General features: G+C 40.5%; 1 protein-coding gene across 2 annotated transcripts; it reads right to left on the bottom strand.

The window, feature by feature from the left end:
- Positions 1-584: 584 nt before the first annotated feature.
- On the bottom strand, positions 585-24694 carry DNAJC18 (DnaJ heat shock protein family (Hsp40) member C18). 2 transcript variants are annotated; one of them, XM_057733786.1, is made up of 9 exons: positions 24348-24694; positions 24043-24129; positions 22213-22399; positions 17008-17153; positions 10570-10755; positions 9624-9733; positions 8506-8615; positions 5627-5799; positions 585-808 (listed from the first exon to the last, which is right to left on the bottom strand). In XM_057733786.1, the coding sequence occupies exons 2-9, from the start codon at positions 24080-24082 to the stop codon at positions 684-686; spliced, it is 1077 nt and encodes a 358-aa protein (XP_057589769.1). In that variant the 5' UTR covers positions 24083-24129; positions 24348-24694; the 3' UTR covers positions 585-683. The 2 variants fall into 2 exon arrangements, with proteins under 2 accessions (XP_057589769.1, XP_057589762.1); XM_057733779.1 differs by lacking the exon at positions 24348-24694 and having other exon boundaries at positions 24043-24152.
- Positions 24695-25428: the final 734 nt, after the last annotated feature.

Here is a 25428-nt window from a genome sequence, read left to right as displayed (position 1 = left end):
CGCCCCTGATTCCGTGTGTCCATTGAACTGTTTCACTCAATAACTCTTAATTTCTGGGCCCTCTGCAAGAGAGGGTTAAGGAAGTAAAAGAAACTCAAATCAGGCAGTTTGCTAATGCTAGTAACTCTAAACAGAGATTAGGCAAATAGAAAACTGTGGACTACAACAGTTTACATGTCTCCATATTCCCCCTAGAAAATGGAAAGTTGAGTTGTTCCAACAGCTGAATCAGGTGGGGAGACGATGACTCTAATGAAGGGAGAGGTATCATTCTCAGTGTACACTGTAAACAACCAATATTAAGCTGCTTTGGCTAAGCCTGGAAATGACTGGCTATTGAGGCTTCACTGGAGGGAAGAAGGAAGAAGATATGGATCTGCTCTGGGATGCCCTGAACTACACTCCTAGAGGCAGGGTAGGTGTGGAGCAGCGGGCTGAATCTAATGCTTTGCCATTAATTCAATCTAGATGACCTGCTCCTGGCCCCTGGAGCCAATCCCCAGGAAGGATCGTGTGATGACAAGTCTGGCTCCATGCTGAAGCGCCTCCAACTCTGCCCACCAAACAAAGTTAGCAAATTGTAAAATGTTCATCATTTCCTAATTTTGTATTATAAAATGGAATTAGGAACATAAAGAGTAACACGTAGCAAACCCCCCAGCCTGCGTAGCACTATCATCCTCTCAGCCACCTCTGCGTAGGCCAATAAGTTTGGAAAGTTTTTCACAGTTTTCAAGCTTCAGCGACTCTGCTTTCTGTTTCAATCGCTCATCTCTGTATAATCCTGCCAAATTGGTCAACTCCGACTCTGAAAGATAAAAGAGGTAACCAATTCATCAAGAGAGTTGAGCTCTTCTGTTTCACTTTCAATACTTTTGGAAGCAAAGATCCTTTTACTTTAATGATTTTTCTTTCAATTAAACTTAAGAAACACTCATTTACTCAAGAAACACCTATCAGGCAGCTACGCTACACCAGGTGCTAAGGATTAAGGGACACCTGTGATCCTGGAGTCTGACAGTAACTGTGCTCTATTACAAAAGCACTGGACTTAGTTCTTATCAATAGAACATTTGGCACCAGACTTAGGAAACCTGCACGTGTGCAGTAAGAGGAGACTCTGTTTCAGGGCTTTCCTACGAATGGTATTCAGATGGCAGTTGGGAGAGAATGGAGTCCAATCGCCTGTTCCTGTCATCTGAAACAAAGACAGCTGCTTCACCCTTCCCTCTGCGTTGCTGGATCATAACTCACACATGCTGACTGACACAGCCCTCCTCCGGCGGGCATGCTTTCTACAGAAGGCCAGGTTGCTGGCGGCGTTCTTCATTCCCTCGCCACATGTGGGGCCCCTAACTCAAAGGCCAGAGGCAGCTGGGCTCTTTTAAAAGTGAAATCATCTGGATCCGGTGACCTCTGCCTCCTTGACGAAATGTATTTCATTTTCTCTTCATGGTGGAGAAGGTCATTCTATTTTTAACCAGAATATAATCTCTGCTGTCCTACCAGACTCAACGGTGGTTTGGCTGCCTCTCTTTTTTATTCTTTTGTATAGTTTCAGAGATATTCTTAGGAAGGAATGCCTGAAAAGCACCTCCAGAGACATGTTGTGTATTAACAGGATGGCATGCTTGGAGGGGGCTGCATGGCTTCTGAAAGCCTCAGATAGCAGGCAGCGACTCAATGTTTAAAGGATGATACTTGTGAAAATGCTATTTTAATCATTCTGAAATATGTCTATCCATTCTTAATCATCTTGCTGACAGATTTTGTTTTTCTCAGTGGAACGAGACCCACCCGTCTGATTAATCAGCAAACCCGACTTAATACTTAGCCAGGGGGCACAATGGGCACTGGTTTCTGAATAAGTCTCTATCAACACAAAATACTGGCATTTCTGCTTACAATGATTCTGTTTACACTAAGTAAGGCCCAAAGTGCAGATTAAGTGCAGGACTCCAGGGTGAGAGGTGGGTATGCGTGAAAACGCACCTTCTACAATAGGGGCTCAGAGCCTGGGCCCTAGCCCAGCAGTTGCTTGGCAAGCAGCGGGTCTCCCAGGCTCTGGAACAATGTGCTCTCACCCCGTGGCATGGGGCCTGCAGGGCGTGCCAGCCAGAGCTTGTCCTGGCACAGGCATCCTCGCAGGTGATGCAGCTTCATGGAGGATCACGTGCCACACCCAGATGAAAGCCCTCTGCTCCTTCGTTCCGCCCAGAGCTCAGCACTGACTCCATTTGTCTGGCTTCTTTGGCATGTGCGAAACCTGTTCATGAGGGCTCTGTGAAATCAGGCTGTGACTTTGGTCCTCTGGAGTCACAGTTACACCAGTATATAGAGCAGATCCTGTGGCTTTGCTCTTCCTTGAATTGATTTCCTTAGGTTTTTTTGTTACTGACCTTATCCAAATGTCTCATTGCCTGAAATCTCATTCCAGAAAACATTAAGGGCTACTCATTCTTACTATTTTATACACTGACAACCACTGTAATAAGCTGATGAAAGAGAACTGCACATATTTACATGCTTTTCTCAAAACATTGGTTTTCATAAAGTTCATTGAAACCAGTTTTCAGCGCTCCAGAGACTGAGACCCCTGCTCCAGAGCAATGACCTTGCACAAGGGCAGTGTTCCAAGGAACTATGTCCCACACCCCCATGACCATGCTTGGAGAAACTTCTCTCCAAACTGCCATTGAATCCTTTTGCACTTCAATGAACAAAAGGTCAACTCAATGAATATGTTACTTTTGACAAGTTCTGTTAATATTCAATAACTTCTAAGCAAAAACAAAATCTTTGGCAGGGGCAGGATCAAGAGAACATCTTTTCTTCTCTGCAAAATGTTTCCCCTGCCCCAAATGCCAGTATAATAAATGGACAAAGCATTGCACCTTCAGGGTAAACTGACTCAGGTAAATTGCCAAGAGAAGCAAGTCCCAGAGCCTCTCCCAAAAACTGCATGAGAGCCCAGGTGGAGTCCTGACAGCTGGAAGACCCTGACAGATCCCAACGACCCTCATAATCCAGCCTCATGAGACAGTGAGCAAGGCCAAGTCGAGCAAGGCCAAGCAAGGTCTGGATTCTGTCAGGATCCAAACACTTACTATATGCCAGACACCATGCTAACTGTTATACCATCTTCTATAATCTGTACCGCCTCCTTGGGAGGAAGTTCATTTTATCCCCATTTCAAAGCCTAAGCTTCTACCCACTCTGCTATCCTGCTCCAGGGCATGGAAAGAAGTTCTCTTCTGCCAGGCAGGGCTGGGATCTCAGCTCAGCTGAGCCAGCTCAGGAGGCAGTTCCTGCCTTTTACTTTGGTCCATCCCAGCCCAGTGCCACAGCCACTTCCCCTGACGTTGGGTTCATTATCTAGATGCAGCTGTGAAGGAGTAAACAGGGTAATTAGTGTTTATAGTAAGGGATTACTCATAGAAATGCACTCCGATCAAACATTCTAAGGGAAAGCAGAGAAAAAAAATTAACAAAAGATTTTAAAAGACAATGGCTAACTTTGCTAAAAACAGTTTCCATTGGTATTTTGCCAAGAGTGAACTTTGTTCTCAAGTGGGTTTATTTTTACAACCTCCACGTGCTAAATTTAACCATGTTGGCTGCACTTGCTGCTGGATCTGGAGGGCAGATACTGCTTGTTCTCAAATGGCACTTGGGTTGTGTGGAGGCTCCGGACAGCCACCATCATTAAATGCCAGAAATAGACTGTTAAGGGGTGTGTGCTGATAACCCCCGGTTTGGAACTTCTGGGTACATGCAGCATGCTCGCCCACTGGACCTGCTTATCCCTGGGGAGTGCTAAAGCCCTGAATGCAGGCCTCATGAGGATGAGGACGAAAGCCCAGAAGCCACCTGAGGTGTAATCCTTACCATGAGCTCTATGCATAGTTCCAGCTAGGGTGTGTGTGAGTGTATGTGTGTGTGCGCGTGTGTGTGTGTGTTTGAGGAATGTGAAATATATATATTTTCATTGATTTCTTGCATAAAGCAACATATTCAAAACCCTCTTGGAGCCTAAAACAATGGCAACTCTTAGGACATACACTGTGGCCTTCACCTGATTTGGATCCATGTTTATAATGCCTTTAAGTCTAAGGCCTCTATCTTGCTCCAAAATTCTTTTTCGATTTTCGAAACTTGCAAAGCCTAGTTTAACAGTGCTGTAGGGGTACTTCCTGATCCCTCAGTTTTTTCGATAAAAAAGCAACTTCCTCTTCCTGTGGAATTCCTCCTTACATCTGAGTCATGGCTCACCAAGCTCCTAATGCACCTGAGAGGTCAGGTGGGCTCTGCCCTACAGGAGCAGACAGCAGAGACGAGGTCCTTCAGGGCCAGGGTTAGGATACTAGCCCTGCTCAGTGATTCCTAGTCCTCAGCAGTTTCACTGTTTTCTAGTCCTGAGATTCCTCTCTTCAAAAGACATTTGTTGAGCATCTGTTCTGAAGCAAAGACTGTGCCAGGGGCCTGCAATGCAAAATTAGTAAGACATGGTTCTTGCCCTCAGAGAGCCCAGAGTCCAGCAGGGAGACTGTCATGTACCTAGAGAACACTAACACTGTGAGGGTGGTACTGTCTTAGCAGGATGGGCAAAGTGCTTTAAAAACACAGAGGAAGGAGAGATTAACTTGGGGTGGGGTTGGGATGCATGATGGGTCAGCGAGGGCTTAGCAGCACTTGACTGAGGATCTAAATTTATCAGACACTGTTAGATGTTTAATAATACCGAGTGACAAGGTTTTAAAAAATGAGTTAGTTTGCTTTTTAAAAATTAACCAAAGCCAAGTTTTATAAGATACAATTACTAATGGATGTGTGCATGTGCGTGCGTGTGTGTGTGTGTGTGTGTGTAATTTAAGTGGGATGAAAGGGAGCCTGCCGGCTGAGAGGCAGGGCTGCCCTTGCTACAGCACTCCCCATGAACACTCACTGGAGTTGTAAGCCAAGTTGTAAGCCAACACTGTCATCCCCAATGTCTCCAGAGAGGGAAACAGTGTGGAAGGCCTGCTCCAGGGAGAGTCACTTTTGTTCTATGTGGCCACAGCTGATTGGAGAAAAAGAGAAGGCGCACCGAATTCAATAACAACAACCTATAAAACTTTGGTTAGGCTGAATCAATCAGATTTCCCTATGGGAACTGTGGAATTAGGAAACCAAGGATCAAACCAGCGAGCTACTTAAAGAGGAAGCTTGTGATGTAGAAAGGGGCCAATAACTGGTGGGGCTGCGGAAGTTAGAGCTAATACAAGGATAGCAACCAAAATAAACCATGGTAAATCAAGGCTGTGAAGGAGGAGGGCTTGAAAAAGCAAAGGAAAGCAGTTGGCAGAGAGAGGAGAGAGAGCAGATAGGCAGAGAGATGTAGAGACTTGGAGACAGACAGAGAGGCAACTAGTACTGCCTAAGCTCCTAAGATTTCCAAGCCCTGGCCACATGTATCCTGTCAATAAACTTCCCTTTTTTTTTTGTAATATCCTGCATGGACCTCTGTCCTGTCCCTGTTCACGTAAACATGAGTAACTCAAAAAAGGAGAGAGGAGGGATCAAGAAGCTGGGGATGCCTCAGGTTGGAACCATGGCACCAGTTAAAGCCTCTTTTAGAGCATCTTACTTTGTTGTTTCTCCTTCCAACAACTTGTCTGGATGTAATCAATGTAATCCTTCTCTATCGTCTTCTCCAGGTCACGCAGAGATGCTCCTCTGTAGGCCTTGTCAAAGTTTTTATCCACAAAGTAAGGCACCTGTAGGTTCTGGGTTTCTCTAGAAATGGTGTAGCCCAAGGTCCTGAAACAAGGAGAGAGAGGCTCAGGTATGCTTGTTATATTTGGCAATACCACTCTTAGCACTGGTCTCACAGACATCCTTATCATAATCACCTCTTCATAGGGCAGATGCAGATATCATTTTCTAATACATCTAACATTTATTCTTCCCCAAGCAAAGCAGTAAGTGTAATGTCATCATTGTTGCTATTATATGAGCATGTTCAAATGGATTCAATCGCAACATATTTACTTTAATTCCCCTAAAGCGTTCACCTCCCTCTCTTCTTTCTCTCTCTCCCTTTTTAAATTTAAGACATACATCATGACGGTTTGTTTTATATATATTATGAAATGATTACCACAATCGATTCAGCTAACATCCATCTTCTCATATAGGTACAATAAAAAGAAAAGAAAGAAGACAAGAATAAAGAAAAAAAACTTTCTCCTTGTGATGAGAACTCAGGATTCCTATCATTTCCTATCATACAGCAGTGTTAACTACTGTAATGCTATATGTGACATACCTCGTACTTATTCATAACTGTTAGTTTGTACCTTTGACCACCTTCCTTCAATTCACCCTCTCGCTCTCCTCCACTTTTGGTAACCAGAAGTCTGATTTCTTTTTCTGAGGTTTTTTGTTTTGTTTTTTCTTTTTTTAGATTCCACATATAAGTGAGATCATATGGTATTTGTCTTTCTCTGACTTATTTTGCTTAGCATAATGCCTTCAAGGTCCCTCAGTGTTGTCACAAATGGTAGGATTTCTTCATTTTTTATGGCTGAATAATATTCCTGTGTGTGTGTGTGTGTGTGTTTGTGTGTGTGTGTGTGTGTGTGTGTAGGTTGTTTTCATGTCTTGGCAACTGTAAATAATGCTGCTATGAATATGGGGGTGCAGCTATCTGGATTCACCTCTCTTAGACTGCTTTCTCTGTTAATAGTAGAATGCTGAATGCTTAAAAGATAATTCCTATATTGCATAGGACCTAGCATGGCACCTGGCACAAAGAGGCTATTGGTAAATGCTGGTTGAATGAAATGATTGTTACTGTAAACTATTTACAAATAACTAGACAGCTCTACACCAACTTAGTTCTAATTTTTAGGACATGATAAAAAGTACTTTACACGTAGCTGTTAGGTGAGAATTGCAAAAAAACTGAGACAAAAGATTTCAATGATACCTCCAGGCTAACTCTCAGTGGGTCTAAGATATCCAAAGGTATCTGGTGCTCAGAAACTTTAACAGGTCTGGGTTAACTAAAGTCTAACCATAAGAAAGTATAGAGGGCCAGGACAGGGAGGGTGGGAGGGAGTTATGGGAGGGAGGGGATATGGGGATATATATATAAATACAGCTGATTCACTTTGGTGTACCTCAAAAGCTGGTACAATTATATTCCAATAAAGAGCTTAAAAAAAAAAAAGAAAAGAAAGTACAGAAGGGAGCTCAAATTCAAGTTAAAACAATGTGATGGCAACGTGCAAAAGCCACGCTAATTTTGTTCAAACTGGACAAAGTCCACCTTAAAGGAGTTATATTTGACCTTTTCCTAGCCTTGTCCTTTGACCTCTCAACTTATGGATCTTGCTGGATGTCTAAGAGCTCAGGCCTTGACTGCTTTCGCCTCCCTCTGGGAAGCTGTTAGCAGGGAAGGTTCCTGCCTGCCCCACTGGCCTGACAAGAAAGGAGGTAGCAGTAGCATATGGAGAGATATGGGAAGTCAGGAAATAAGAGGGAATTAGGCCAGTGTGACCCGACAGCAATAACCTCTCTCTGAGCCTCAGCTTTCCTCTCTGTAAAATGAAGATATTGATCTAGAATGATAGTCTTTAATCTACAGTGATCACCAACAAGAGCTCTTCCTGTTAGGTACTGTCCCATGGAATCCACATTTTAAAGGTTTTTGTCTGCTAAACTATAATAGTGAATAATGACTCATTTCCCATTATTAATTAAAAAAAAGAATCCAATGATTCTCAAGCTTTAGTATGGACCAGAATTGTCTGGAGGGCTTGTTAAAACTCCTGTTGCTGGTTCTCACCCCTAGACTTTCTGATTCAATAGATATGGAGTAAGGCCTAAGAGTCTGCATTTCTAGCATGTTGCCAGTTAATGCTGATGATGCTGGTCTAGGAATCAAACTTTGAGAACTGATTTAACTGAAATAATTAACTGAAGAAATTTAAAAATTTCTATCAGAGCTCATATTTTCCATGCCATATAAACTTTATAGTGAGTTCTATATTTTTTAGCAAAAGGAAAGCAATGAGATACTATGGTTTGACTGTATAGCCTTATGAATAAATGTCCTATTCTTTCAATTTCTTAAATTGGAAATAATCACTAGATCTTAGTTACTCTGTTCTCATACCCACAGGGGTCCAACGGTACTATCACAAGCTCAGTAAGGTCCTTTCTAACTCTGAAGTGGAACGTTAAGTATTTAATCTGAACCTGGAGTGAGTCTATTAATCCTTCAGAAACCAGCTCTTGCTGTTCTGCATCTGACCAGATGATGTCGCTGTAGAACAAAACAATCCAGGTCCTGAGTGCATGGGAAACTGCCTAAAGTACAATATTTTTGAGTCTCTGCATTATTACTATCCAGCTGTTCCTTTAAACACAAAATCAGTGTTTTCTACAACAAAAGGTGAAATAAAATGTTAGTAATGTACCAGCTTGTTGTTAAGAAAGATTGGTATATATTTCACTTACGATTTATAGAATAAACTATATGGGGGATTAGCAGCTAGCAGCTGAGTAATCACAGATATAATCACAATCACCAGAACTGGAAGTAACTGAATAAATGCAGAATATGTAGTCTGAAAAAGAAAAAGTATTTGGTGTAAGTGTTCTTCATCAATATAAAGCTTACTGAAAATAGAATAGTTTTCCCAAAGAAAATATGAATTACTGCTGCACTGCACATAGCCAAGACTCTTCTGGGAGGGTTATACTTTCTGCTAAGAAGTATCAAACAACCCCATTCTGTCTGCTGAAAAGGCCAAAAGGCCCACCCACAACCTGGACTGACACCCAGTAATCCTTCTGCAGCACCCTTTTCTAAGGCCAATGAAACAGACACCTGTGCGTGAGCCAGCCTAGGCTGTGACTCTCATGAGGTCATGTTATCATGCAACTCTGTTGCCTTGGCCTCAGCTGAAAGGACTGTGGGACACCTGAGGGACATCTAACCATAGCAGGGATGATCACATTCTCCCTCTTAAGCATCTGGGATTGAGATTCATCACCATTCACTGCTAGGCAGTCACTTGAAGAAAGGACACATATTCTGTGGCACTGTAGACTGGACATTTGCAAGGGGAAGTAGAAAAGCCAGGCTGCTTTGAGAGAACAAAACTGATGCAGAGAGGCAGGAAGACTGGAGACAGTCTGGCCCCAAGAGTCATGGAGAGCACAGCTGCATGGGTGCCTGACAGCACCACAGTGCTGGTTCCTGTCTGACATAAGGCCCAGTGTGCTTCCTGCCCTTGAGCTTCATGAGACTCCCTTGATCCTTTACTTTAAACCTCCTTTAGTATTGAATATTGTGCAGGAGGTTCCTATTCTTTGCAGTCAAGAAAACCTAAGATAGCCTCACAGGGGAACAGATTCCCCGGGACAGTCACCAAAGAATAGGGGTGGGGAAGGGGGTACCATTCTGGCCTATCTGGGCCAATTATCCAGCTCTTCTTACCAGGCTTCTGCTTTCCTAAAGCACATTTTAGCAACATATCTCAAGTTGAACTTCGAAAACCTGATCATACTCCTTAAAGGTCAGCTCAGTACAAGTGTTTCTGGGCAGCGGTTGTCCTGTCTTCCCCAGTTACCTGAGGCTTATCTTCTTCCTCTTCCTTCCGGGTCTGCATCCTCTCATGTCGGTGCCGCCGGCGGTAATAGTGGGTGTCATCTGTCACATTTGAAAACATATGAATGTTTCCTGGAAAAGAAAGAAAAATACTTAGTATGCAATATAGCAAACACCCCTTCCTTGCCTTTTTCAAGGTCCCTGCTTCCAACTAGATTCTCTGAGGGTAGAGTATTGTCCCATTTTACCCAGTAGAAAAATAAGACAGTAGGTATGTCAAGTGAACCAGCTGCAAATAGGAATGCTTAGCTCTCTTGCCCTTATTTAAATAGTCCTCTGTAACTAGTGAGTGAGAGAACCCCAAGAGACTAAGAAAGAAAGAGCACTTGGGCCATGAATTCTGTCTGACATGCTCATGTCTGCCTTCTTGCCCATATCAGATTATGTCACTAGTATCTTTAATAGCAACTAACAAAATTCAATTTACTTCCTAGGCATTTAATTAACCCAACTTCCAACTCTATGTGGGTACTTTTCTAACCTTTACCTTTATAAAAGTGCTATTTTGCAATAGTGATAATATAGGCATTTTGCTTCTAACTTATAAAACACTTAAAAAATATCCAATCCTCACAGCAGCCTTGTGAGGTTGGTATTATCAGCCCCATTTGTAGGTAAGGAAGTCAAAATCATACACAGCTGGAGGCCGGAGACATGCCTTTGACCTCAGCTTATCTGCTTCCAAAGTTTTGCTGTTTTCAACATACCATGCTCCTTCTATTCAGATCCTCAAACAGATCCTCAAAATAAATATGAATGGTTTTTTTTTTCGGCTGCAGCATGTGGGATCTTAGTTCCCCAACCAGGGATCAAACTCATGCCTCCTGCAGTGGAAGTGCAGAGTCTTAACCACTGGACTGCCAGGGAATTCCCTATGACTTTTTAAAGGATAAATTTGGGATACTAACCAGTAGGAAAATGTCCTCCAAAGAAGACGTTGAACAGCTCTTCTGGAGTGATGTCAGCTTCAAAGTCCCTGTAATAATTATAAGGTCTGGCTCGAGGGGCTGTGAAAGTCACCTGTTCATCTCCATATTCATCATAGCGGAGTCTCTTGTCAGGATTGCTCAGGACTGCAAAGGCATTTCCTATTGCTGCAACAAAAACAAAAAGCACCTGAGCACATAGACTTTGGTGTAGTTGCGGGTGACCATAGTAGTAACAATAAAGAGCCTGGAGTTGATTGGTGCTGGACAACCTCACAGTGTCCCAAGGAGGGGTGCTTGGGCCTAGAAAGTTCACCAAAGCGCTTGGCCTTGAAATCTTCCATGATCTAGTTTGATAAACCTGAAACAACACTGGACTCAAGATGAACTAAGAAGTACTTTCTCCATCATCAAAAATGTGTTATTTCACTCGAGAGCAGTAGTTTATGATTGGAAACAGTTCATACATAAGTAGTGGTATTCTAACATGAAGTCACATATAATCTCCTGAATAAAATAATCAATAAAAATCTTTTTGCTTGGCTAAAAGCAAAGTCCTCACTCATCAGTCTTATTTCAGCTTACTTTTTAAAAATAGTCTTTAGGAATTAAGAAATATATCTCCAGGGAATTCCCTGGCGGTCCAGTGGTTAGGACTCTGTGCTTTCACTCCCGAAGGCTCGGGTTCAATCCCTGGTTGGGGAACCATTATCCCACAAGCTAAGCAGCATGGCCCCCCCCAAAAAAAAGAGAAAAAAAGTATCTACAATGTCTCAAAGAGAGATCAAAGACTGAATAGATTACATATGCATACCATCACTTCTCCTCCCTATGCACAAATGTGCAAACTTTGTCCAAGTTCATTTAAACATACAATCAGTACCAAAAAAGAAATCTTGAAAAAAAATCTTTTAAGACATTCCCTTAAAAAGCTGGTTCTTTTCGAGGATGGAAGATGCCTTAGAGGACTGGGGCGGGGAGGGTGGGGGGGACTCGAGGGGTGGGGGGAGTCAAGGAAGGGAGGGAATACAGGGATATGTGTATAAAAACAGTTGATTGAACTTGGTGTACCCCCCAAAAATAATAAATAAATAAATAAAATTAAAAAAAAAAAAAGCTGGTTCTTTGAGAAGATAAACAAAATTGATAAACCTTTAGCCAGACTCATCAAGAAAAAGAGGGAGAGTACTCAAATCAACAAAATTAGAAATGAAACAGGAGAAGTTACAACGGACACTGCAGAAATAAAAAGCATCATAAGAGACTACTACAAGGAACTATATGCCAATAAAATGGACAACCTGGAAGAAAAGGTATAACCTTCCAAGACTGAATCAGGAAAAATTGAAAATATGCACAGACCAATCACAAGTAATGAAACTGAAACTGTGATTAAAAATCTCCCAACAAACAAAAGTCTAGGACCAGATGGCTTCACAGGTGAATTCTATCAAACATTTAGAGACGAGCTAACACCCATCCTTCTGAAATTGTTCCAAAAAACTGCAGAGGAAGGAACACTCCCAAACTCATTCTATGAGGCCAACATCACCCTGATACCAAAACCAGACAAAGATACTACAAAAAAAGAAAATTATAGACCAATATCACTGATGAATTTAGATACAAAAATCCTCAACAAAATACTAGCAAACAGAATCCAACAACACATTAAAAGGATCATACACCATCATCAAGTGGGATTTACCCCAGGGATGCAAGGATTCTTCAATATATTCAAATCTATCAATGTGATACACCATATTAACAAATTGAAGGATAAAAACCATATGATCATCTCAATAGATGCAGAAAAAGCTTTTGACAAAATTCAACACTCATTTATGATAAAAACTCTCCAGAAAGTGGGCTTAGAGGGAACCTACCTCAACATAATAAAGGCCATATACAACAAACACACAGTAAACATCATTCTCAATGGTGAAAACCTGAAAGCATTCCTTCTAAGATCAGGAACAAGACAAGGATGTCCACTCTCGCTACTATTCAACATAGTTTTGGAAGTCCTTGCCACAACAATCAGAGAAGAAAAAGAAATAAAAGGAATCCAAATTGGAAAAGAAGAATTAAAACTGTCATTGTTTGCAGATTACATGATACTATACGTAGAAAATCCTAAAGATGCCACCAGAAAACTACTTTAGCTAATCAATGAATTCGGTAAAGTTGCAGGATACAAAATTAACACACTGAAAAATCTCTTGCATTCCTATATACTAACAATGAAAGATCCGAAAGAGAAATTAAGGAAACAATCCCATTCACCATTGCAACAAAAAGAATAAAATACCTAGGAATAAACCTAACTAAGGAGGTAAAAATCCTGTATTCAGAAAACTGTAAGACACCGATGAAAGAAATCAAAGACAACACAAACAGATGGAGAGATATACCATGTTCTTGAATTGGAAGAATCAACACTGTGAAAATGGCTATACTACTCAAAGCAATCTACAAATTCAATGTAATCTCTATCAAATTACCAATGGCATTTTTTTTTACAGAATTAGAACAAAAAATCCTAAAATTTGTATGGAGACACAGAAGACCCTGAATAGCCAAAGCAATCTTGAGGGAAAAAATAGAGCTGGAGGTATCAGACTTCCTGACTTCAGACTATACTACAAAGCTACAGTAATCAAGACAGTATGGTACTGGCACAAAAACAGTACCAGGATATAGATCAATGGAACAGGATAGAAAGCCCAGAGATAAACTATGGTCAGCTAATCTATGGCAAAGGAGGCAAGGCTATACAATGGAGAAAAGACAGCCTCTTCAATAAGTGCTGCTGGGAAAACTGGAAAGCTACATGTAAAAGAATGAAATTAGAACACTCCCTGACACGATACACAAAAATAAACTCAAATGGGTTAAAGACCTAAACGTAAGGCCAGATACTATAAAACTCCTAGAGGAAAACATAGGAAGAACACTCTTTGACATAAATCACAGTAAGATCTTTTTGACCCACTTCCTAGAGTAATGGAAGTAAAAACAAAAATAAACAAGTGGGACCTAATGAAACGTAAAAGCTTTTGCACAGCAAAGGAAACTACAAGCAAGACAAAAAGACAACCCTCAGAACTGGAGAAAATATTTTCAAATGAATCAACAGACAAAGGATTAATCTCCAAAATATATAAACAGTTCATCCAGCTCAATATCAAAAAAAAAAAAAAAAAAAAAACCAATCCAATCAAAAAATGGGCAGAAGACCTAAATAGGCATTTATCCAAAGACATACAGATGGCCAAGACGTACATGAAAAGCTGCTCAACATCACTAATTATGAGAGAAATGCAAATCAAAACTACAATGAGGTATCACCTCACACCAGTTAGAATGGGCATCATCAGAAAATTTACGAACAATAAATGCTGGAGAGGGTGTGGAGAAAAGGGAACCCTCTTGCACTGTTGGTGGGAATGTAAATTGATACAGCCACTATGGAGAACAGTATGGAGGTTCCTTGCAAAACTGAAAACAGAACTACCATATGACCCAGCAATCCCACTACTGGCATATACCCAGAGAAAGCCATAATTCAAAAAGACACATGCACCCCAATGTTCACTGCAGCACCATTTACAATAGCCAGGACATGGAAGCAACCTAAATGTCCATCAACAGATGAATGGATAAAGAAGATGTGGTACATATATACAATGGAATATTACTCAGCCGTAAAAAGAAAAAACTAAATTGGGACATTTGTGGAGACATGGATGGACCTAGAGACTGTCCTACAGAGTGAAGTAAGTCAGAAAGAGAAAAACAAATATTGTATATTAACGCATATATGCAGAATCTCGAAAAACGGTACAGATCAACCGGTTTTCAAGGCAGAAATAGAGACACAGATGTAGAGAACAAACATATGGACACCAAGGGGGGAAAAGCGGGGTTTGGGGGTGGGATGAATTGGGAGATTGGGATTGCCATATATACACTACTATTAAGAAAAAAAAATCAAATTGTACACTTTAAATATATGCAGTTTATTGTATGTCAATTATATCTCAATAAAAGTACTTAAAAAAAACACACATTCCCACCTCCGACCTTGAATTCAGTCAATACTAGCAGAAACACAGTCAGAAAGAACATTTCCTCATGATTCTTATAACTAGGGAATTGTATTAAATATTTATAGCAATAAAACAGTTAAGCAGAAAAAATCAGAAAAACCTAAACAGTGTTGTTTAAACATTCACATCCCTTGAAATCTGGCAGATTTCTAGAGAAATGGCATTAGTCTGTGAGGTATCTTACATGAAGGTGTGAGGAGAATGTAGGTTATTGTAGGATATTGTATTGTGGGTTATTGTTTCGTTGTAGAAACTGTGGGGAGAACTAGATTCACAATGGCACATCAACATTACCTCTGAGGTAAATGTTGGCTTTTAAAAAATGTCTCAGATCTATCATTTTTTACTTTTTCTTTTGAAAAATTTCAGATCTCCAGAAAAGATGAAAAAATAGTACAGTAAACACCTTTACATTTATTTATCAATCGTTAGCATTTTACCACATTGCTTTCCTCAACTCTCTACACATACACATATAATATGTATCCATTTTTTTTTTTTGCTGAACCATTTGAAAGTAGGCTGCTGATATTATGACACTTCACCCCTAAGTATTTCAGCATACATCTCTGGAAAAGAAAAATATTCTCCTATATGATCACAATATCATATCACAGTGAAGAAAATTAACATCAATTCATTATCACCCAGTGAATCCATGCAAGGTTCATGTTTTGCATTTGGTTTCATGTCTCTTTAGTTTCTTTTAATCTAGAACAGTCTCCCCACCTTTTTTGTTTTTCATCGTATTGAATTTTTGGAAGAGCAGTTCAGTGTTCTTTGTAGAATGTCCCTTATTTTGATTGTTTCTTTATTAGAGTCAGGTCAAACATTTTGGCAAGAATACCACATGGTATTACAACATGTAATGTTAGGTTGTTCTAGCATTGGTGATGATAAGTTGGATCATTTGGTTAAAGTGGTGACAGCTAGCCATCTCCATTATAAAGGAAAATTTTCCCTGTGTAATCAGTAAACATTCTGTACCCACAGAATTTGACATTATGTGAATATCCTATTCAACAACAACCTATCACCCAATGGTTTTAGCATCCATTGACAATCCTTGCCTTAATCAATTACATTCCTGAGGGTGAAGGGCTTTTTTTTTTGTTTAACATTTATTTATTTATTTGGCTGCACCAGGTCTTAGTTGCAGCTTGCCGGCTTCTTAGTTGCGGCACGTGGGCTCCTTAGTTGTGGCACGTGGGCTCCTTAGTTGTGGCACGTGAACTCTCAGTTGCAGCATACATGTGGGATCTAGTTCCCTGACCAGGGATGGAACCTGTGATCATGTTAACATGAAGTCACGTGGCCATGATCACATCCCAGAGAACGGACTCTGACTCACATCCTGCTGGCCCGGTACAGAGCAAAACTTCCCTTTGACACACCCAAGGGAAGAGCCTACCCTTTACTCTAATTTCATTAGCAATGTTTTACAGACAAGCTTTCTTTTGATCTCCAGTGACTAGACACATGATATCATCAGCTCTAAATCAAGCCACATTTCCCCCCTTCCCTCACACTGGTCTCATGGGCAAGGAAAACACCAGCTAATCTGTAACATGTTGCAGGTTGCAACATCTCCGGGTGCCATCATTTGTCACCTTCTTTTTTTGCTTACCTGCCACTTTGTCAATAGCAGTTATTCAGGGAATAACTGAATAACTGTTATTGGGAGTTATTGGGAGTGTGGAGTCTTATCCACTGTGCCACCAGGGCAGTCCCTCTGAGGGTGAAGCTCTTGAGTAAGATTTTTATTTATGTGTTGGATCCAAAATATTTTTTAAGAATATTTTCTGAGAGTATCACGAAATCAATGAAAAAAAGATTTGATCTATAACCATGTTTTTGCTTTTTACAAAGCTATATAAAGCTTTTTCATATGAACATGTTAACAGAGGTTTCATGAACAAAGAGCTTCATGGTCAAAGAATTTGGGAAATTCTGTCTATGCCCTACTTGCAAGTGGCCACCAACCTATAAGTTCCACAAGAGGAATCATATCTGTTTTACTCACCATGGCACCTGGCACATAGATCTTCAATAAAGATTTGCTGAATCAAGGAATGAAAGGTTCCAAAAAGTGTTACAGAGAAACCAAATATTTTTTCCAAAAGAAATTAAGGTAATTGAATGAGGACAGGAGAGAGCTATGCTAATAATCACTATCTAAGAGGTGTGGCAGGAAAAAACAAAACCCTGCTTGCGGCCATATAAAACAATTACAGGGGAGGCTGAAAACAACTTGCTGTGAGCAAACATCACAAGAAGGGCAGAATGAAGCATGAGTTTAGGATCAGACCTTTGAAAGCATCTGTTGCTCCAGGAGCACAATTCTTGTCAGGATGAAATTTCAGGGCAAGTTTTCGGTAAGCTTTCTTAAGCTCTTCATCACTGGCATTTTGTGAAACCCCCAGAATTTCATAGTAATTTCTGCATTTCTTGATCCTAAAAACACAAATCAGAAACATTTTTTGGTATGTCTACATAGGCCCCTTTTGTACAATTAACTGCAAAATAGTAAATCAATCCTCTCTCCAATATGTGAGCTCTAAAACAAACCTAAAAGAAAACTGGTGAGCACAGTAATGAAACATACAATTCACTCAAATGTCCTCTTCCCAGTGATAGCTTAATCCCTTCCAAAGATTTTTACATCTAATATTTCATTCTTTCTATATCCCTGCAAGTGGGTAGAACAAGTATACTAACCCTCATATTAAGGTCCAAGGTAAAGTCCTCAGAGTTGAACCACAGGACAGCAAAGCCAGAAGAAATACCCTAACCATCCTTTTCTTTTTTTTCTCACTGTCTCTCTCTTTCTTTCTTTTTTTTTAAATCTACCTCTTTTTTTCCTTATGGCTATCTTTTTAAACTTTGTTTTAAAAAGTTAATATATTCACATGGTAGAAGAAAAATATCCAATAGTACTAAACTATATACAGCAAAAAATCTTCATGCTTCCCCATTCCCTGTCCCCCAATCTCCCACCCTAAGACTAACCACAGTTAGAAGTTTTCTGTGGGGAGTTCCCTGGTGGCCTAGTGGTTAGGATTCGGGGCTTTCACTGCCATGGCCCGGGTTCAATCTCTGGTCGGGGAACTGAGATCCTATAAGCTGTGTGGTGCAGCCAAAAAAAAAAAAAGTTTTCTGTGATTCCTGTGTACAGAGAGAGTACGTATATAGACTTCCCCATTTCTTTCTTACCTAAATGTAAGCATATTATATCCACCCTTCTACATCTTTTTTTTTAATTAACAATTTATCTTGAGAATTGATCCATAACTTATAGAGATGAGAAGTACAGGGATAATAGTTTAGACTGCCAGAGTGGAAATTCTGAACTTTTTGATCTAAGAAGTCTTTCATACTCTTATAAAATGATATAATTGCATGTTATATAGCCTCTCAAAAATTCCACTGTATAATCATGAAGGAATGAGAGTGAAAAAGGCAAATAATGCGTCTGTATTATTACGAAGATAGTTTTAAACTTGCAGACCCCTCCCCAAAAGGGTCTTGGGGTTCCCAAACCACACCTTGAGAGCAGATGGACTAGAGCATGAACTCTGGAGTCAAAATGCCTTGGTTGGCATCTGATCTTGCTGTGGACTTAACTCTGTGTCTTTGTGTTATCTTCTGAAATGGGCTGTTTCACAGCTGTTATAATTAAATGAAGTATTCATTAAAATGCTTGACAGCATCTAACATGACGTAAATATTGGCTAGTATTAAAAATCTACCACATTCTACAGATGGTCAACAGGCACTTGAAAAGATGCTCAACATCGCTAATTACTAGAGAAATGCAAATCAAAACTACAATGAGGTATCACCTCATACTGGTCAGAATGGCCATCATCAAAAAGTCCACAAATAATAAATGCTGGAGGGGGTGTGGAGAAAAGAAAACCCTCCTACACTATTGGTGGGAATGTAAATTGGTGCAGCCACTATGGAGAACAGTATGGAGGTTCCTTAAAAAACTAAAAATAGAACTACCATATGATGCTGCAGTCCCACTCCTGGGCATACATCCAGAAAAGATGAAAACTCTAATTTGAAAAGATACATGCATCCCAATGTTCATAGCAGCACTATTTACAATAGCCAAGAAATTGACGGAATCTGTCCATCGACAGATGAATAGATAAAGAAGATGTGGTACATACATACACAATGGAATATTATTCAGCCATAAAAAAGAATGAAATGCCATTTGCAGCAACATGGATGGACCTAGAGATAATCATACTAAGTGAAGTCAGACAAAGATAAATAGTATACGATATCACTTATATGTAGAATCTAAAAAATGATACAAATTAACTTATTTACAAAACAGATACAGACTCAGACATGGAAAACAAATTTATGGTTACCAAAGGGGAAAGTGGGGGTGGGGGGAGTTTGTAATCAACAGATAATACACTATTTTACATAAAATAGATAAACAATAAGGTCCTACTGTATGGCACAGGGAACTATATTCAACATCTTGTAATAACCTATAATGGAAAATAATCTGAAAAAGAATATATATATTTATTCAGTTATATATAAGAGAATACTTTGCTGCATACCAGAAACTAACATAACATTGTAAATCAACTATATACTTAAAAAAACAATCTACCACATTCTTTTAAAAAGCTGCATATTCTTACCTTTTATGGATGTATGTACATTCCCTACTGATGGGCATTTAAAGTATTTCCAGTTTTTTGCTACCACACAATTCAGTTAGGCAGGTAAGACCCAGAGCCTTGTTGAAGTGTTCATAGTAAGTCAGTAACATAGTTGGGACTATAATTCAGGGTCTGGAACATCAGTCAAGGCCCTTCCCCAAGAGCCTCCCATGAAGATTCTGTGGATTCCCCACCCTATTTTCTGATCCCTGCTTCCATGGCAGATACTCCTCTGCCTCTCTCTTTCTCTTTCCCTCTCTCCCTTATCACATATATAATTTGAAAATATTTTCTCCTGTTTTGTGGGTTGATTTTTCACCTTCTTGATGGTATCTTTTGAAGTATAAAAGTTTTTAATTTTGATGAAGTCTACTTTGCCTATTTTTTCTTTTATCCCTTGTGCTTTAGGTGTCACCAAGTTTTACAGTTTTAGCTCTTACATTTACATCTTCAAATTAATTTTTGTGTTTGTGTGAGGAAAGGGTCCAAGTTCATTTTTTTGCATGTGGATATCCAGTTGTCCCAACAACATTTGTTGAAGACTAGTCTTTCCCCCATTAAATTATCTTGGGACTCTCATCAAAAACTATTAACAATAAATATAAGGGTTTATCTCTGGAGTCTCAATTCTATTCCATTGATCTACATGCCTATCCTATGCTAGTGCACACTATCCTCATTACTGAAGCTTTGTAGTAGGTTTTGAAATTAGGAAGTGTGAGTCTTCCACCTTTGCACTTCTTTTTCAAGACTGTTTTGGCTACTCTGGGTCCTCTGCATTTTCATATGAATTTTTGTCAATTTCTGCAAAAAAGATAGCTGGGAATTTGATAGGCATTGTGTTGAATCTGAGGACTATTACCATATTACCAATACTAAGCCTTCCAATACATGAATACAAGCAATCTTCCCGTTTACTTAGGTCTTCTTTAATTTCTTTTAAAGAAGTTTGTAGTTTTCAATGTATGATCTTACATTTCTCTTGTTAAATTTATTCCTAAGCATAAATTTTTGATGCTGTTATAAATGAAATTGTTTTCATTTTCAGATTGTTCATTGCTAGTGTATAGAAAAATAATGATTTTTGTATATTAATCTTATATTGAACTTTGCTGAAGTCATTTCTTAGTTCTAATAGTTTGTGTTTGTGTGTATGTGTATTCCTTAAAATTTTTCTATACTAGATCATATCATTTGTGAACATACTTTTATTTTTTCTTTCTAACCTGGATGGCTTCTACTTCTTTTTCCTGCCTGGCTTGAACTTCTAGCACAATGCTGAATAGAAATGGCTAGAGTGAACATACTTGTCTTGTTCCTGTCCTGTTCCTGATCTTGGAAAGCATCAAATTATTCACCATTAAGTATGTTAGCTGTGGATTTTTTGTAGATGGCCTTTATCAGGTTGAGGAAGTTCCCTTCTATTCTTAATGTGTTGAATATTGTTATCATGGATTTTGTCAAATGCTTTTTCTACATCTATTGAAACAATTATGTGACTTTTGTCTTTTATTCTATTAATATGGTGTATTATTTGATTTTCATGCGTTAAACAACTTTGCATTCCTAGGATAAATCTCACTTGGTCAAGATATATAATCTTTTTTTATATGTTTTGTATGTTGCAGAAATCTGTACCCATCTTGTGATGTCTTTGATTTTGGTTACGGGTAATACTGGTCTCATAAAATGACTTGGGAAGCATTCCCTTCTTTGGTATTTTCTAAAATAGCTAACGAGGGATTAATTTGTCTTTAGACATTTGGTAGAATTCACCAGTGAAATCATCTGGGCCTGGGCTTTTCTTTGTAGGAAATCGAATTTACCCATTTCATTCAAGTTATCTAATTTGCTGGCATATAAATTGTTCACAGTATTCTCTTACATAACCATTATTTTTGTAAGATTGGTAGTGATGTCCCCTATTTCACTCCTGATTTTAGTTATCTGAGTCTTTTCCCTTCTTTTTTGCTTGATCAGTCTAGCTACAAATTTGTCAATTTTATTTGACAAATATTTTCAAAAAGCAACTTTTGGTTTTGTTGATTTCTATTGTTTTGCTATCCTCTATTTCATTTGTTTCCACTCTATATTATTTTCTTCATTCTGCTTGTTTGAATTTAGTTTGTTCTTTTTTTTAGAGGATTAGATTATTGAGATTTTAAAAATATGTATAAACATTTATAGCTATAAATTTCCTTCTAAGTATTGCTTTAGCTGCATCCTATATGTTTTGGTATGTTGTGTTTTCATTTTTTTAAATTAATTTTTATTGGAGTATAGTTGCTTTCCATGTGTTTTCATTTTCATTCATCTCAAAGTATTTTCTAATTTTCCTTATAATTTCTTCTGTGACCTATTTGTTATTTAGGAATATGTTGTTTAATTTTCACATATCTGTGAATCACCCAAATTTCCTTCTGTTGTCAGTTTCAAAGAACATACAGTATTTGATTTTAATTCTTTCAAATTTATTAAGGCTTGTTTTATGGCCTAACATATGGCCTATCCTAGATAATGTTCTATGTATACTTGAGAAGAATGTGCATTCTGCTGTTGTTGGGCAGAATGTTGTATAGATGTCTGTTATGTCAAGCTGGTTTTCCCTGCCTCTCTTACAGTAGAAGCAGGGCAGTTACCTCAGATTATACCCTAACACTCCACTTCTACCTAGTCTTGCCTCTGAGGCCACGAAGCTATTGTGCTTCAATAATAATAATAATAATAAAAATAATAATAGCAATCAATACTTACATAACACATCATTTGTGCCAGGTACCCTACATAAAATCACTCATTTAATCCCACCACAGGCTCACCTTTGTACTCCAAGCATTTGCTCCTCAGTATAAGTGGCATTCCCCTCACCCTGTCGGGTCTGATTCCACTCATTCTCACACTTCTTTTCCTTTTGTGCCTTCATGCAGTTACAGCAACCACAGGGGTCATGACTCTCAGGAGGTCTGTCTTCTGGGTATTTGTTTCTTCTAACTGCATCAATGTAAGCTGCAAAGCAACAGCACTTCCATGAGGCTTCAGTCTGACCTGCAAATAAACTTTGTTACTGGCCCTAGCTATCTGGGAAGCTGCCTATAGGCAAGTGAGTGTGAGGGCCAGGTTACTGACATCATACTGACTTTTAAACATCCAAACAAAGCTGAAGAAACTTCTTCCTTAAGAAAACCATATAGAAAATACAAAGACAATCATGAAAAACTTTTAATGCCAGAAACATGAAGCATAATAATGTCCACCATACCTACAGTCATCAGTCAGCAAATAATCTTGACTTAGAGCCGGTAAAGGGGCTCAAGAGGCATCTGCCCAATACCTTGGTTTTAGGGCAGCATAAGGGAAGCCTATTTCTCTGTGGTCCACGGTCAGAAGTGAATTGATCATAACATATTATTTTTTGTTGCAATGCCTCCCACCACTAAGATCTAAAGTAGAGATGAGTTCCATTTTTTTAACTAACAGTTACAGAACAAATATGTACACGACATTTGGCTAGATAGATCAAGGAGATGTAGGGGTAAGGCCTACCCCCGACCACAAAGAACGTTAGTTTAAAGGGAGAGGATTTAATTAATCATAACACCTGCAGAGTGTGAAGAAGGCCACAGCAATACAGTCAAAGAAGGCAGAGTACTCATGTCCTGTTTGCAGGATCTGGGTAAGACTAAAAAAAACCCTTTCTCTTGCTTAACATCTCAGTGACTACCCACTGCTCCGTGTCCAAATTTCTTATCATAATAAGCCTGTCTCTCCAGCCTCAAATCTCATCACAAGCTCCTTTGTAGTCTATGCTCTAGTCACACCAAACTCCCTCCCAGATCAGCAATGCTCTCTCTTTCCTCTGTGCCTTTGCACATGCTGTTCCCTCTGCCTGCAAAACTCTTCTCTAAGTAGGCCTGGCTAACTCCAATGCATCCTTCATGTCATCATATGTAACACTTTCATCATGAGGCCTCCTCTGACACCCAGGCCATGTTGAGTGCCTTGTCAGTTTGCCCCCCAAACCTACGACCTTGCTGTGCAGCCCAGGACATTCTGTTTAACTGTCAAACTCCCTCAGTAGACTGAGAGTTCTGTGGGCTCAGGGGCCCATGTCTGTCAAATCCCGCTGCAGGATCAGCATGATGCAGAGTGCATAATAGGCACTGGCTCAGTACTCTTTGCCTGACCGCAGGATGGCTAAAGCTGGCCTATCCGTCCCGATGCTGGCTGCAGGGTCAAGACCAAACCCAGACCTAGAGTCTGGCAGTCCAGTTTGGAGATGAGGATAGGGGCCGGGTAAGCAAGCTGCGGGAGACCGCGTTACCCCGCTGACCCTGGCGCAGGCGGGGCCTGACAGCTGCAGGCCCTGGGCGGGGCACGGGCCGGGGCGGGGCTGGGGCCAGAGGCAACAAGCCGTCACGGGTGATTCTGGGTACCCGGCCGGGTCCTCAGCTTGAGCCAGCGTTCCTGCTTTCCGGATCCCGGCCCACTGCCCTGGGCGGCCTCCCTCCTCACCGGGAACCCTACTCAGGCCCAGCATCTTCTCATAGGCCTCCTTCATCTCAGGCCCAGGATCTCAGCCCCTTCAGGCGCCGTCAGGAGCCCTATCCCTGATTTTTCCCTGTCCCACCCCCCCGGCCAGGACCTGATACCTTCCGTCCAGCGCTGCCCGCTGCCCAGCGTCGGGGCCATACCGGTTCCCAGTCAGCAGGTCTGCCGAGCCTCCCCAGCTCCCAAGGCTGAAAGGGAAGGGGGCAAAAAAGCGCGGGGCATGCTGGTCATTGTAGTCCAATCCATAGGAGCTGAAGGTCATTGAACTACAATTCCCTGAAGGCATCGCGTCAGGGGTCGCAGATGCAGTGGTGTAAAGGGGCGCGACCCCTGCTGCCAGTTGACTGGTTTATGGCTAGTGGCTCACAGCCTGAAACTGGCAACAGCCGGCCGCGCTTTTCCTCACCTATAGAGTGGCGATAGTGACTTCGGCCTCGCGGAACACTTCGGACGTTCAAGGATGAGATCCAGCCTGGGAAAGGCTTTGCAAACTATGGGCTAGAGGATAGCTATTTTTATCCTCAGGGATGTCCTTTTTTAAATATACGCTGATGCGTGTTCTGTGCAAAGTGTATGTCCGGTCCTGGACAGGTTTTGGTGATGTCGAACCCAACCCTGGGAAGAACCAAGAAAATAAAACGTGACAGATATATGTGGCTCGTGGGCGGCTACTCTAGCATACCTTCATTAGAAGGACCAACAGGAGTCAGGGGTAGAGAAAGAAGAAAAAGAGGTACTGGAGCTGGCATTAGATCCCCTGTCTTTGTTGTTTCTTATCCTTGGTCCACCCCATCCGACTCCAGGGCCCCTCTGAGACTTTTCTCCTCTCTTCCACCCCATTTGTTTCTTTTTTCCTTTTGGCACATTGCCTTATTTTCTAAAGAACCAGGCCCTAGGAGATTCATAAAAAGGAAATGAAGAAATATCCTGCTTTTCCCCACCCAGGTTTGCGTGGGGCCTAGCAAAGAATAAAGGCAATTCTTCATAGGTGGATGGGTCCAGTGTCACTGACTCATCCCTGCAGGTGAGTTGGATTGGCCAAAAATCAGGTCTGCAAAAGTGAAAATTGATCATGTACATCCTTAAACAAAAAATTACCCGGAATTCATTCAGATCTTATTCCGGAAGACCAAATCAGTTATGTTAGTTATGATATCAACCAGCAGCTACTTAGGTGGTTGGGGTGGAGTGGGGAGATGTACAGCCCTGGACACAATCTGAAAGGGTAGATGCCTTCAGTGGTATGCAGTTCCATCCATTCCCTGCAGTCATGGCCCTGGGATATATGAGCATCAGTGTGTTCACAGAAGGCTGGGTCCTGAAGAAGCCACTTGTGCTCTTCAGACAAGGAGTCTGATCAGGGACATCCTTCAGGTGGTTAAATATAAGAGGGAAGTTTTTTGGTTTAGGGAAGCTAGACAAACTGCTCTAGAAGATGGACAGGGGAAGGTGGAATATGTCTTGAAGTCCAGGGGCACAGGGCTAAG

Source organism: Hippopotamus amphibius, chromosome 1 (genome assembly GCF_030028045.1).
Source record: "Hippopotamus amphibius kiboko isolate mHipAmp2 chromosome 1, mHipAmp2.hap2, whole genome shotgun sequence".
NCBI lineage: Eukaryota > Metazoa > Chordata > Mammalia > Artiodactyla > Hippopotamidae > Hippopotamus > Hippopotamus amphibius.
This window is presented reverse-complemented; position numbering and strand designations above follow the sequence as displayed.

Bases quoted from the DNA above. Each gene is read 5' to 3' on its own strand.
- DNAJC18 (XM_057733786.1), bottom strand. From the start codon at position 24,082: ATGGCCCCGACGCTGGGCAGCGGGCAGCGCTGGACGGAAG. The intron at 8,616-9,623 runs GTAACTGGGGAA...TTTCTTTTTCAG, and splicing joins AGGAAGAAGATAAGCCTCAG to ACTACATATTCTGCATTTAT. The intron at 5,800-8,505 runs GTAAGTGAAATA...TCCTTGTTTCAG, and splicing joins TATAGTTTATTCTATAAATC to GACCTTGGGCTACACCATTT.